Below are 12,760 nucleotides of genomic sequence, written 5' to 3'. Positions count from 1 at the left end.
AATTTGTTTCTCTTTCTCTGTGTAATGATTTTCATACAGAGCACAGATTAAGTTCTTACTGTTGTGTGAGAAACAAGAGGATCTATTAATGTTTGTAAAACTGTATGTTTCTGTTTTGCTGTTTGAATACTGCTATTTCTTAAATCATTTATTCAGCATGCCCTTGGAATGTAATAAAGCTTTTCCATTTTCCTTTTGTATTAGGTTTTGACCACTGTCACCCCGAAGTCTATGAGCATTGTAAACGACTGCTTTTGCATCTGCTGATAGTGATGGGATCTGGCACTAATGTCCAGTCTGTTGCTTCTGTCCTGCTCAGAAACAGAGAGTTCAATGAGTCCAGGGTGCTTACTGTCAAGCAAACTACACATTTAGATTATACCTTCACAGGTATGCGTTACATTAAGTGTTGCTTGTTAAAATTACATGGTTATATTTTCTTGCAGACATTGTTAAAGTTTCTGTTACTTGTAGGCTTTTCTGAGCCCTTGGTATTAAAAATAATTTCTTCAGATTTAAATTAAGTCAAATAGAATATGGTTCACGTTAGCACTTTGTGCCCTGTCATTGGAGTAGGGAGTGCAGTTAAATGACTAAATAGTAGTGGAAACCACAGAGGGAGCTCTGTGTTTTGGATCTGCAATAAAGCAGCTTTTGTGATGCCCTTGAAAATAAAACCCTGGAAGATACATCTCTTACTTGTTTATAGCACCTTTAAATTTCTGACTTTTGTCATCTGTAATTGCATTGTTCATAGGCTGTCAGAATACTCTTTTGAGATACTACCTTTTAATGTTCACCGTAACATTATGATATTGTAATTTTACAGGAAACCATATCTTTTCTGTGTATCTCTTTATGAAAGGAAAATTTTGATGGTGTGAGCCTATTGTGGTTTCTAAAGAAATATGAAATAGTTCATTTTTTTAAAATCTAGTATTCCATGTTATTTCAGTAGGTGGCAGCATATTGCTAAACAAACTGGTTGGTTTTGTTCACATCAAAATTGGTTTTGTCACTTAACAAAAAGTCTATTCTGTGAATTTGATATTCATAGCAATGAGGAATTAAAAAGTGGGCATAATGGAAGGATTCTTTTATGTAGACCAGTCTGCAGAACTTTATGGTGCAGCTGTATGGTGACCTATACAAGCTATTCCATTCCTAATCTTTACAGTTTTGGGTAAATGGTCTAAACATGACACAGTATTTTGCTATTATTATAACAGAAATATCTGATAGAAACTAGAATAAGATCAGCATCAAACATTTCCAGCTGATGATTAAGATAAAGTGATTACAGGTGTGCATGCCTGCCCCAAGTTCAGAAAAGCTGATGTTAATTATACTTGAACCAGCTAGTACCCAGTTCAAACCCTGTGCCTCTGTAGAGAGAAAATTCATGGTAGATCTCAGGAGTCTCAAGCTTATGAGCAACTGTTACTGTCAGAGGTTCATGACCAACTTTTCTGTGCCTGTTTACTTTCTCCCAGCACATCTTGGATAGATAGAGGTGTAATATGAGGGATTACTGTAGTTGTATTTTATTGCCACATGATTCTTTACAAGGAGAGAAAAATTTTACAGCAGCAGAATAAAGCTAACTTCAGAGAAACGTTGTACAGCCAGAGGGGCTCTGCTTAGAGTTGATTGATTAGCTAATACTTGATGTTCACTGATTTAAAGTGCTGTCAGCTGCACTGGACTGAGTTTTAACAAAAAAAAAAATTAGGAAGGAGATTATATAATTTGTCTCAAGTTATGAAGATGAGCTGCCTCAGAAGCCAGTGAGCCGTCATATTGCCAATACAAAATCAAGCATAATTCAGTGGTTTTAAAAACGGATCTAGTAGTTCCTTACTTAAGGTTCCAGTCATGTGAAGACTTCATATATATCGGGTTTGTTGATTTTATTGAAGTTACTGCATCCATTAAATTATTCTCATTATGTTTGCTAAACTACTGATTTATTTTTTTTTGAGGGCTATTTTTTCTTTTTACGTATTTAATATTAATTGTCAACTTCAGAATGCATAATCATCTTGGTTTTATTTCAGCAGGTGTTAATGATTTTATACCCGATTACCAGCCCTCCCCAATGACAGACTCAGGGCTTAGTTCAAGTTCTACCTCTTCTAGCATCAGTTTAGGAAATACAAGTGCTGCCATTTCTCATCTGCACACCACAATCCTCAATGAGGTTGACATTTCAGTAGAGCAGGATGAAAAAGTGAAAACTCTCATAGAATTTATTACCTCAAGGTAAGATTTCAGTTTTCATGTTTGTCAAGGCATGTGTTTTGTGGAAATAAAACACAACTTTTACTATTTAGCATCATGTTGTCTAATTTTGTCCTTCTTTTAACACCAGTATGAGTTTAATCCTGAAATGTTTTTATGTGATACAACCTATGAATAACTCTTAACTTTCCAACAATTTCAGAGAATTTTGGCCACCCTGTTACCATGTTCTATGCAGGTCTGTTATTTTTGCTTGCTGCACAGTTTATAGAATTCCCTTTTCCAGCTAAAGGATTAGGGCTGGAATACATAAAGTGATTTGGGAGCTGCAAGATTATGGATTACCTCGTAGTAGAGAGCTGGCTATTCAGAAACAGAAATCTGTGACAAAGAACATCTGTACAACTGTCAACACTTGTGCAGTTTGTATGATAGTTTACATAAAACTTTTAAGATTCTGTAGATCTGAAATCCCACCTGTTTCTCAGAACTTTTGATTACTTACGATTTGCATCAGCCTAGAATAGTGTGGTGTATTGATGGGAAGAAAATGGGAAGAAAGGAGGTTGTTTTAAGAAGTGTGTAATGGTGTTAGTTGTACTGATTTGTTATTAGGTAACTAAATATTATCTAACAGAGAACACCTTTTCCTAAACTTAACGATGTTATTTCAATTGGATCTAATATATTGCTTTGCACTTTAACTTCTTGCATATTGTTATTTAATACTGGGCAGTTGTCAGACTTCTTCCTGATTTGTGCCTGCAGTTCTGAATAGTTTCTTTTATGCAGTAAGTAGTAGATTCTTTGCAATTAACCTTAATTTTGCAATTAACTTTAAGATTAAAATAACATTTAAATAATATTTATGTCAAACACTATGTTTTATATTCTGTTTATTTTTATATTTTTAGGAAAAGAGGCCCACTTTGGAACCATGAAGATGTTTCAGCCAAGAACCCTAATATAAAGAGTGCTGAACAGTTAACTGTCTTTTTAAAGCATGTGGTATCTATATTTAAACCGTCTAGCTCAGGTATGTTAGAAAACAGTCAATGCAGGATAGAATGTCCAAGTCTGCAAACTAAAGAAGTTTTTTGAATAGCTGTAAATTTACAGGTTATTATAAGATCACTGTAGGTCATTGCTTACAGCTTTTAAATAATAGATATTTCTTGCGTATTGCACATTTGGTTCATGTTTCTATTACAACAGGTTTCAATATAATCTTTTAGGAATGAGGTCATGGAATCATAGAATCAAGTATGTTGGAAAATATTTTTAAGATCATAAAATATCTTATTAATTTATTACAGACAGTATTAAAATCGTAAATGTTTTATCTCTACAAGTATTTCAAATGTTTACTATTATGGAATACAAGTTTGCATGCCAGAAGGATGTTTGAAAGTAATACTTCTTGAGAAAATGACTTTGGCAATATACTCTTAAATTCAAGTGGTTTTGAGGATTTTTTTTATGATGCATTGTGTCACTTGAGCATTTATTTGCTTTCATAGGAGGATTTCAATTGGAACACCGTCTCAGTGAAGTTGCTTTGCAAACTGCGCTTTCGTGCTCCTCTCGACATTATGCTGGGAGATCCTTTCAGATTTTCAGGGCTCTGAAGCAGCCTCTTACTGCATCTACACTTTCTGATGTTCTCTCCAGACTAGTAGAAACTGTTGGAGATGCAGGAGAAGAAGCTCAGGTATTTTAATTTTTCCCCCCACTGTATTAGAAAGTCTGCCTAAATGAGATACTTTCAGTTTTACTCTAATGACAGGAGAATTTATAACCATTTTTTATTCAGTTGCTCTTTAAATAAAGGTATTTCAGACATCAAAACTGTTTTAAATCATGGCACTTTCTGAATTTTCATCAAATTAAATGATGAAAAGATGAGGTGTGCACATTCTCTCTTATAGCAATAGGAACTTGCAAGGAGTTTGATAAATCTGTTTCCTGAAATCACCTTCCCTTTCATAGTCAGAGAATCCTGAGATCAGACATATAAAAAATAGGTTAGGTTTTCTTTTATTAAGTAAAATAACATGATAAAGTGTGGAAAAACATCCAACTTAATGTCATTGTACATCTGGAGAAGTGGATACTTTAATATTACAAAATGACAGTCTAAGTGCCTTCATCCTTAAATTCATCCTTAGAAATAATGCAAACCAGGATGAATTCTGTGAATATTTAGAAAACTACAGTGATTTCCCCTGTCTTGAAGCTATAGTGATAATTTGAGCTGTCTCATCAGAATTACGTTCTAATTGAAGCATAAAATAATAATTTGGCTATTGATACTGATCTAATATTTTCATATTACTACCCAGTAGATTTTCTGTGATCTTCCATGTGTATATTGCATCATTTATAATGACCTGTGGCTTTTCCCAGGGTTTTGTCATAGAACTGCTTCTGACCTTAGAGTCTGCTATTGATACATTGGCTGAAACCATGAAGCATTATGATCTGCTTTCTGCCCTTTCTCAGTAAGTTCTTTTATTAGTCAAACTGCCTTACACATTTTTATACATTTGAATTATTAAAGATTTGTATTACAAATGTAAGGAATAATTTCTTGTCTTTGCCAGAATAGCTGTGTTGCTATAGCAAAATTGCTTGCTTTTATCATTCTGTCTCAAGCAAAACTCATAAGGATCTAGACTTTAAAAGAATCTCTGCTACCTTTCAGCTTAGCCTGCTCAACAATTTAAAAAAAAAAAAAAAGAGGTGTTCCAGGTTTCCTGACGGCTCCATTCTGAAGTGTTGTCAGTTCTTTTGCGACTTCTCAAAAATAAAGGCACTGAGTACATTTAGTACTTCCTTTTTAAATCAGGTTCTAGTGACCTTCATCAGTAGTGTAATTTCTTGGGAGCCTTACTTTTTTCCCCATATATATAATGAAGGTAATGGCACCAATATTCAAAAGATAATTTGAGATAATTTCAGTTTCACAGATGAAATTTCCTGTGTTGCAATGCATACTTTTATTCCAGTGTTAATACAAAAGAAATTTCTTCAGTGACAGCAAATGCTAGCCTCAGATTTGTTGTCCATATATGTGAGAAGTGTAATTGTATCGTCTGAGTCATTTGTTTATCTCATTACAGTCTGAGTGGTTAGCTCAATGACTTTGTTTTAAACTGAAAAAAAAAAAGAAATAATCCCTAAATGTACAGACATTGCTTGAGTTCATGACAGAATTGTTGAAAATGTTGAGATTTCTAGGAATATATTCTATTTCTCAGTATCAGAACTTGAAGGTGTTGGTTTTTCTAGGTCTGATACTTCAGATAAAATATAAGGTAATAAGTATAGTAAGTAAATCATTTATTAATTCATTTCTCTACCTTTATCACATATGTAAGTAAGTTGGAATGCTAGATCTTCATTCACAGATAATCTACATGCTACAGGCTATTTTTTCTGATTTTACTGAACTGTCATGTAATTATTACAGTATTCTGGGATTGTAACAAATACATTTTTTAGCAGAGATAACAGGACGCTACAGTCTTGTTCTTATTGCTGTAAGGATATTTTAGTGTTCTAGTTAGATAAATCCTATATTTTCATAAAATAGTCTTCCAGGGATGAAGTGATTCATTGTGTGTGTGTGTATGTGTGGGTAGTGTAGCATCTTTTTCCTTTCTTCCCTTTTTCTAAACTGTGTGTTACTATTTTATATGGAATAATACATGATACTGATTTTTATTTTAGAACCTCATACCATGATTCTGTAATGGGAAACAAGTATGCAGCTAATAGGAAAAGCACTGGACAGATAAATCTAAGCACAAGTCCCATTAATAGTGGCAATTGTTTGGGATACTACAGCAATACAAGGAGTAATTCTTTAAGACTGAATTTAATCAGTGAGCGGAGAGGTGACCGTCGGCGGAGCAACACACTGGATATAATGGATGGAAGGATAAATCACGGTGGAAGTTTGGCCAGGACTAGAAGCCTTTCCTCCCTTAGAGAGGGAGGGATGTATGATGTGCAGCCCACTACTGACCCTGTCAACTTGATGGCCACCATATTTTGGATTGCAGCTTCGTTGCTGGAGTCAGATTATGAGTATGAATACCTTTTGGCTCTCAAGCTGCTCAACAAGCTTCTTATTCACTTGCCTCTGGATAAATCAGAGAGTCGGGAAAAGATAGAAAAGGTGCAGAGTAAACTGAAATGGAATAACTTCCCAGGCCTTCAGCAGCTTTTCCTGAAAGGCTTTACTTCAGCATCTACACAAGAAATGACAGTTCATCTCCTCAGTAAACTCATCACAATTTCCAGGCATGCTCTGGTGGATCCGTCTCAGTTAGCAGGTATCTTTAGTAGATGTGTCTGTAATGAAAATACGGTTTTTCATCAAATTAAGTGTAATCAAAATCAGTAGTAATTATACGTTTGCCTTAAAAAAAAAAAATACCCCTTCAGTTAAATGCTTTTTGCAGTTACCACTATTACAGTGCTAGATAGCGGGACTACATTGCAGACAGTAATTATCTGCCAAGAAATACTGCATGTAAACTGTATGTATTGACTATTAACTTGCTTACAAGTGAGTTTTAGGAGCACATGTATTATTTTTCATGATCTTGTGCTAACTAGCTCAATTAGTACTTTTTCAAACTTTAAGAAGCAATGTGACTGTACTGCCTAAGGCTATTCAGTTTCCTTATGCTTTCACTTAATTGGTCTGATGATGATTTTATTTTCATCTTACGCATATTTATACCTAACAGACACATTTATATACATTCTACATGCATACACACTTAAGTACATGTATGTGTATTTATATATTGGTGTGAATGTATGTGTAATGCTGTAAGGGTACTTAATACCAGGTAACTCCACATTAAATTAAGTCATAGTAAAAATCTTTGGGGCTCATGTAACTGTGTTTATGTATGTGTTTAGGATTTCCCTTAAACATCTTGTGCCTACTTCCTCATCTGATTCAACATTTTGATAATCCAACTCAGTTTTGTAAAGAAACAGCTGACAGGATAGCAAAGGTATGTAAAGTGATGCTTGGAGAAGTGTTCAGGACTTTATGCCAGCATCGTTTCTATATTTTTCTGCTCTCTTATAATTTTACCTAATATTCTAATATAGAAATAACTGTAGAAGGTCATATATTAAAGACGAGGTTCAGTCCTAAGTTACATAGTTGGACCTCATATCAACCCGAGTTTCTCTTTATCAATGCAAAAACATGTTTAGCTTATTCTATAAAATTGAGATGTAAAGAACAAATTTCCTTACTGATAACATCAGTTACTTTTTCTTAACTTGTCTTGATTTTTTCAGTTTGTAATTTTAAATGTAAATCAATTTTTAAGCAATCTTCCTAATTTACTTATGAGAATGAGCTCATCCTTACCTTTTGGACTGGAAAAGAAAAGATAGCATGTTCTTTAGTGTCTGTTAAAACAGTACATGATACACACCAACAATCTCCAGCCAGGCTGGTGGTATGCTGGCCTGACAGACTCTATTGTAAGGAAGTCTATGGAAAGGGGAGTAAGTGCTGTCATAGAGGATGCAGTCGTAGCCCTCTGTGATACATAAATGACTTACAGGTGCATAAGCTGCCTCAAAGCACTACATGCCTGTTGTAAATCCAGACATTACTGCTGTCCCTTAAATACTTGCACTACTAGTTAGGGACACTAGTTGAGCGAAGTTTGGTATGAGTAGATAAACTTGAAGCGTGGATGCCACAGGATGAAAATTCAACAGAAACTGTAGGTGTTGCTTATGTGATTAGTTCAGTTTCAGTTATTAGAAAGCAGAGTGCGATCTGGGAATTGTGCATAATGAGTTGTGAATGCTTAGGTTAAACAATTGTCATTTCTAATATAATTAAATATGCTTTTTGCTTTACAGGTTTGTGCAGAGGAAAAATCACCCACTCTTGCCAATTTGGCTCATATGATGAGTTTATACAGTACACACAGTTATTCCAGAGACTGTTCTAACTGGATTAATGTAGTGTGTAGATATTTGCATGACTCTTTCTCAGATGCCACATTTAACCTCGTAACTTATCTTGCAGAGGTAAGTATGTATATCATGTTAACAATCTGTGATCAACATTACATTTACTCATTGCCAGTTCCTTATTTTTCATGATTCTGAATATTGGTGTGGAAAAAAGTCCACCTTCCATGATGAAAGAATAGTATTAAAATATGCCATTTTTGGAGTGCAGCAATTTAAGTATACCTAGAAATTGTAACCCCTCTAATGAAAGATCCCTTTTCATGGTAGTCATGTTTCAAAGTTGATATTTATATTCTGTGCTATGTGAATAAAATGTGGACACCATCTTGGCTTTAGTATAGTGCAAATTCTAGGAGACCCTCTTTTAGCCAAGTACACATTTAAAGATGACCTTATCACAACTTAAATTAAACTTGGAAATTATTAAGTATTGCATTGTATATAATCAAAGATAATGTCAATTGTAGAATTCAGTATGTGAGTCTCCCAGCCATTCATACAGGAACACTGTTACTATCTTTAAAAAGTATCTTGTGTAAAAACCTTTTAAACTCGTCCTTGAAGTATAAAACTTCAAACAGATGAAGATTTTTTTTTGAATATTTGTACATTCTCATGAATGACTTTATATGCACTTATTTTGTTTGTAAGATTGTGTGTTCCAGCCTTCTTTAATGCAGAGACGTAATTCTTTTTCATGCAGTAATGAGATTTTGAATTTGTATGTTTAATGAGAAGTGTTTTATTATGAGGTGCTTTAGATCTATGCTAACAAATATGTCAAAGTTCAGGGGCAAAATCTGAGTTAGGACAGAGAGCATTGTTCTGATTTTCTTTTAATGCTGAAACAAAGTTTTGAAATACATGAAGTGGTACCAGTAAAGTGGCAACTCTACTGGTTTTAAAAATAAGTTCTTTAAAGGGGAAAATAAATATGTATGGAAGTTGGCTGTATTTTAATGTTTGTTTGCACTCTCTGCTACCATGAAAGGCCCTAATTGAATTCTGTATTTTAAATTTACTTTTTTTTTAGCTGTTAGAGAAGGGGTTATCCAGTATGCAGCAGTCCTTACTGCAGATCATTTACAGTCTTCTGAGTCATATTGACCTATCCACAGCACCAGTGAAGCAGTTCAATTTGGAAATCATAAAAGTTATTGGTAAATATGTTCAGGTAGGTACTGAAAAACTATAAAAACCTTTCTTATATTATCGAAGTGGTAGTGAAATTACACTTGCTTTTTTATGAGGATTAATTTATTTCAGACATAAAAGTAGCTGTTCAAGGCCAGATTTCATAGTATTTTATTATTTTATCCTACGTACTTAATTCACTATATGCTTATGTATTTGTCCGATTTGAAATTAATTTTGTGGGACAAGTGTACATGGGTGAATGTGCATCTATACGCAGATATAGGCAACTCTACATATGTAGTTAGAGGACACGATCCTTCAACTATTAAAATGCAAGGAAACCTTTACTGCTAAATACTGCATAAATGTTTTATTTAAATGTATATGTTTTCAAAATGAAGTTTTACAGTTAAATACATATTTAAATCACTTTGACCAATATATCTGGGAGGTGCATTAAAGTGCACCATAATGGATTGGAGTGCTTTTTTTATTAAAGTCCCCCAAAGATGAACAACAATATTTTGCTCTAGGTAATTTGATCTGTTGTACTTGGAACAGAATTCACTGAAAATCTATTTCACAGAAGAAAGTCTAGCATCTTGCTGAAAATGAAAATGCCTGGAGCATAAAACCATTTCAGTGTACAGCATTCTTTTTGTTTCTTCCCTTTGCCCCCCTTTTTCCTGAATTCCATTATTGCCAAATGTATTTCAGTCAAGTGGTTTAATCATAATTAACCAGGAAGAGTAGTGCTCCCTGGATGTTTTGTTATTGATGGATATGTACTTTCGATATTGTGCTCCTGTCAGACTCCATTAGGCAAAATGGAATGATTAGCATTAACTACAGTTTTCATGGCCTGAGAGCTGCTTGCTTCACGTCTAACCTTTATCTGAGCTTTCTGTGCCCACACTACCATGGAATCTCATTTTAATTACGAGATGTTGGCTATCAAAATAATGGTACTAGTGAAAAAATATTCCAGATAAGCGTATGTATTTTTGACGTGATAAAACATGTTACTATAAATGACAAAAGAAGATCATAAATGAACATATCTTGTTTAAATTTGATGCTACTAAGCTGATGTTTTTAGTCTTTGTGGTCACAGTGCATCTTAATTTGCTACAGGATGGTTCAGGTTTGAGACTACTTTTTTATGTTTATGATGCATAGAAATTCAGGATATTATTGAGGACTCATTATGGCAGATCCTGCTAATTTAAAAAAACTGGAAGATTAAGTTTCAGGTAGAATCCTAGCATTTTCAAGAGTGTAAATCCTGACCCTCCCAAGGTGCTGCTTTTGGTGTAAGTCTCTTCTGCAATTCACTCCACAATTTCTGTACTTGAAACTGCTAAATTATTTACATTATCATTAACCATTTTTTTTGGAGGAGAGTGCACTTAAATCAGGCTTTGCCTCTAATGTTCTTATGCTTTTGCCCTGGCTGTTTTAAGCACTCTGTTTGATACTGCATAAAAACCTTGTAAATGTATTGGTTTGGTTTGGGTTGGGTTTTTTTAAGATTTTTGAAATACCTGAGGAAATAAAAAGTACAAAATATTTTTGGCTCTTTCAAATTCAGTTTACTCTGCCCATAAATGTAAAATAATTGAAGATGGCGGGAGGTGGAAGTTCTTTTGCTTTTGAATGCAATTGGTTTTTATCTTCTGGGGTATGAAGGACAGATATTTCAGACAATGGTAAAACACATAGTGCAAATATGGGGAGTGAGAGACATAGAACAGAGTCTGGTGTGACTGGCGCTGGGACCTGCCTGCTTGGCTGGACCTGACCACCCACCATGGGATGACCTGATAGCTTGCTGCTGCCCTCCTGGCACTTCAAGGTCCAAAGCTGCCCACGTGTGCTAGCACCTTGCAGCCATGTGTAAAAGATTAGAGATTCTGGTTTGGGGAATCTTGCAATGAATCAATGTGAAATCCCACTGTACATTAAAAATGGTGTCTTGTTTAAAGTGACTGTTTTGCTATTTGTGTATGCTCTCTTTAGAGTCCATATTGGAAGGAAGCTCTTAATATTTTGAAACTGGTGGTGTCTCGGTCAGCAAGCCTTGTTGTACCTAATGATATCCCTAAGTCTTATGGAGGTGACATAGGTTCTCCTGAAATATCCTTCACGAAAATTTTTAATGTCTCCAAGGAGCTACCTGGGAAGACCTTAGATTTTCATTTTGACATATCAGAGGTAATTACTATATTTAAATTACAATGCAATAATGACTTTCTGTTGCAAACTCAGATTTGTTTTGTTAGCCTTCTACATTTATGTATTTTAAAATAAATGCAGTTGTTAAGAATGACAGGTGTTGAAGTTTTACGTACAAGTAATTAAGAGTCATAGTGAAAGATAACCTTTGGATGTTTTTGTTGTGTTTTTGCCTTTTCCCCCCTCTGAATGTCTGAAGAGTTAATTACTAAAAGTCAATGGGATTATTCTCAAAGGTGTTTCAGCTGTGTCAGAGAGCAGGCTAATGCAGCTGGTTGCTGCTTGCAGCTGAACATTCCAGGCTTTCATCAAATGAAGGGTTTTGTGTTCAAGGGCTGAGAGTATTAAAACCCTGTACGGTGATTCTGGTGTGGCTTTGGAAGGGGGAGAAAATTTAGAGAAAAGGGTAGGATACACAATATAGGTATCTCAATGTAAGATGAATGAAACTGGAGCAAATCCTGTAGTTAAAAACAACACACCTACCCCCACCCCTTAAGGTTCATTAGAACTGAAGATAATACATCTGATACTCATTCTATGTCTGAAAATGGGAGCATAGCCAAATGACTGCAGTGTAATATAAGGATGTGAAAACTGTAGGACTTTACAGTTAATCAGAAGTAAGGGCTCCTGGTTGAAGCTGACCCTAGATAATGATTGGAGTTACAGATATTTTAAGAGAATTACTTAAATTGTAAGTGAATTCGTTACTGGAAGTTTCATTGCATGCATATAATTGAGGGACAAGATGAATTCCCGCAGAGTTCACTGGAGTGGCGTTTGTTGTCAGAAGGACTGAATTTGCTGCTTGGTTCTCAGAAGTGTGTGTGTTAGTTGCTTGTCTGTGAAAACAATTTTTGAAAAGTGTGTTTAAAAACATGTAACTGGATTGTCAGCATAAATTCTACTTAATTCAAAAAACCACAAGTGGGCAGAATGGCAGTCTACTGCGTAGGGTAGACTTATTCAGCTTTGTATTTCCCAGTGTACCAGTGCTCAGTGAATTAGGCATAGGCTTCATAGAATGCTTAAAAACAAACAGACAAGCCCTTCTACTTTTTATTTAATACTAAATTCTGAAAACAAATGTGCAGTGCAGTCTTTACTAATACAGATT

General features: G+C 34.7%; 1 protein-coding gene across 10 annotated transcripts in view; it reads left to right on the top strand.

The window, feature by feature from the left end:
* The window catches only part of FRYL (FRY like transcription coactivator), a gene marked incomplete at its 3' end in the record, with an annotated part of 166,183 nt that overhangs the window by 122,888 nt on the left and 30,535 nt on the right, over positions 1–12,760 (top strand). For 8 of the 10 annotated variants that reach the window (XR_013958876.1, XM_080639011.1, XM_080639007.1 and 5 more), the window contains 10 exons: positions 205–390; positions 2,058–2,262; positions 3,156–3,277; positions 3,762–3,952; positions 4,648–4,742; positions 5,974–6,581; positions 7,180–7,277; positions 8,152–8,322; positions 9,302–9,442; positions 11,425–11,619. Coding sequence is in view for 9 of the 10 variants with exons in the window: in XM_080639011.1 (XP_080495137.1) it covers positions 205–390; positions 2,058–2,262; positions 3,156–3,277; positions 3,762–3,952; positions 4,648–4,742; positions 5,974–6,581; positions 7,180–7,277; positions 8,152–8,322; positions 9,302–9,442; positions 11,425–11,619 (2,012 nt within the window). The remainder of the gene's footprint in view (positions 1–204; positions 391–2,057; positions 2,263–3,155; positions 3,278–3,761; positions 3,953–4,647; positions 4,743–5,973; positions 6,582–7,179; positions 7,278–8,151; positions 8,323–9,301; positions 9,443–11,424; positions 11,620–12,760) is intronic. The other 2 variants (XM_080639006.1, XM_080639010.1) reach the window with 1 other exon arrangement.

This window comes from Psittacula echo (genome assembly GCF_963264785.1).
Source record: "Psittacula echo genome assembly, chromosome: 1".
NCBI classification, from domain to species: domain Eukaryota; kingdom Metazoa; phylum Chordata; class Aves; order Psittaciformes; family Psittacidae; genus Psittacula; species Psittacula echo.
The sequence above is the reverse complement of the archived record's forward strand: the minus strand, read 5'-3'. Positions and strand labels throughout refer to the sequence as shown.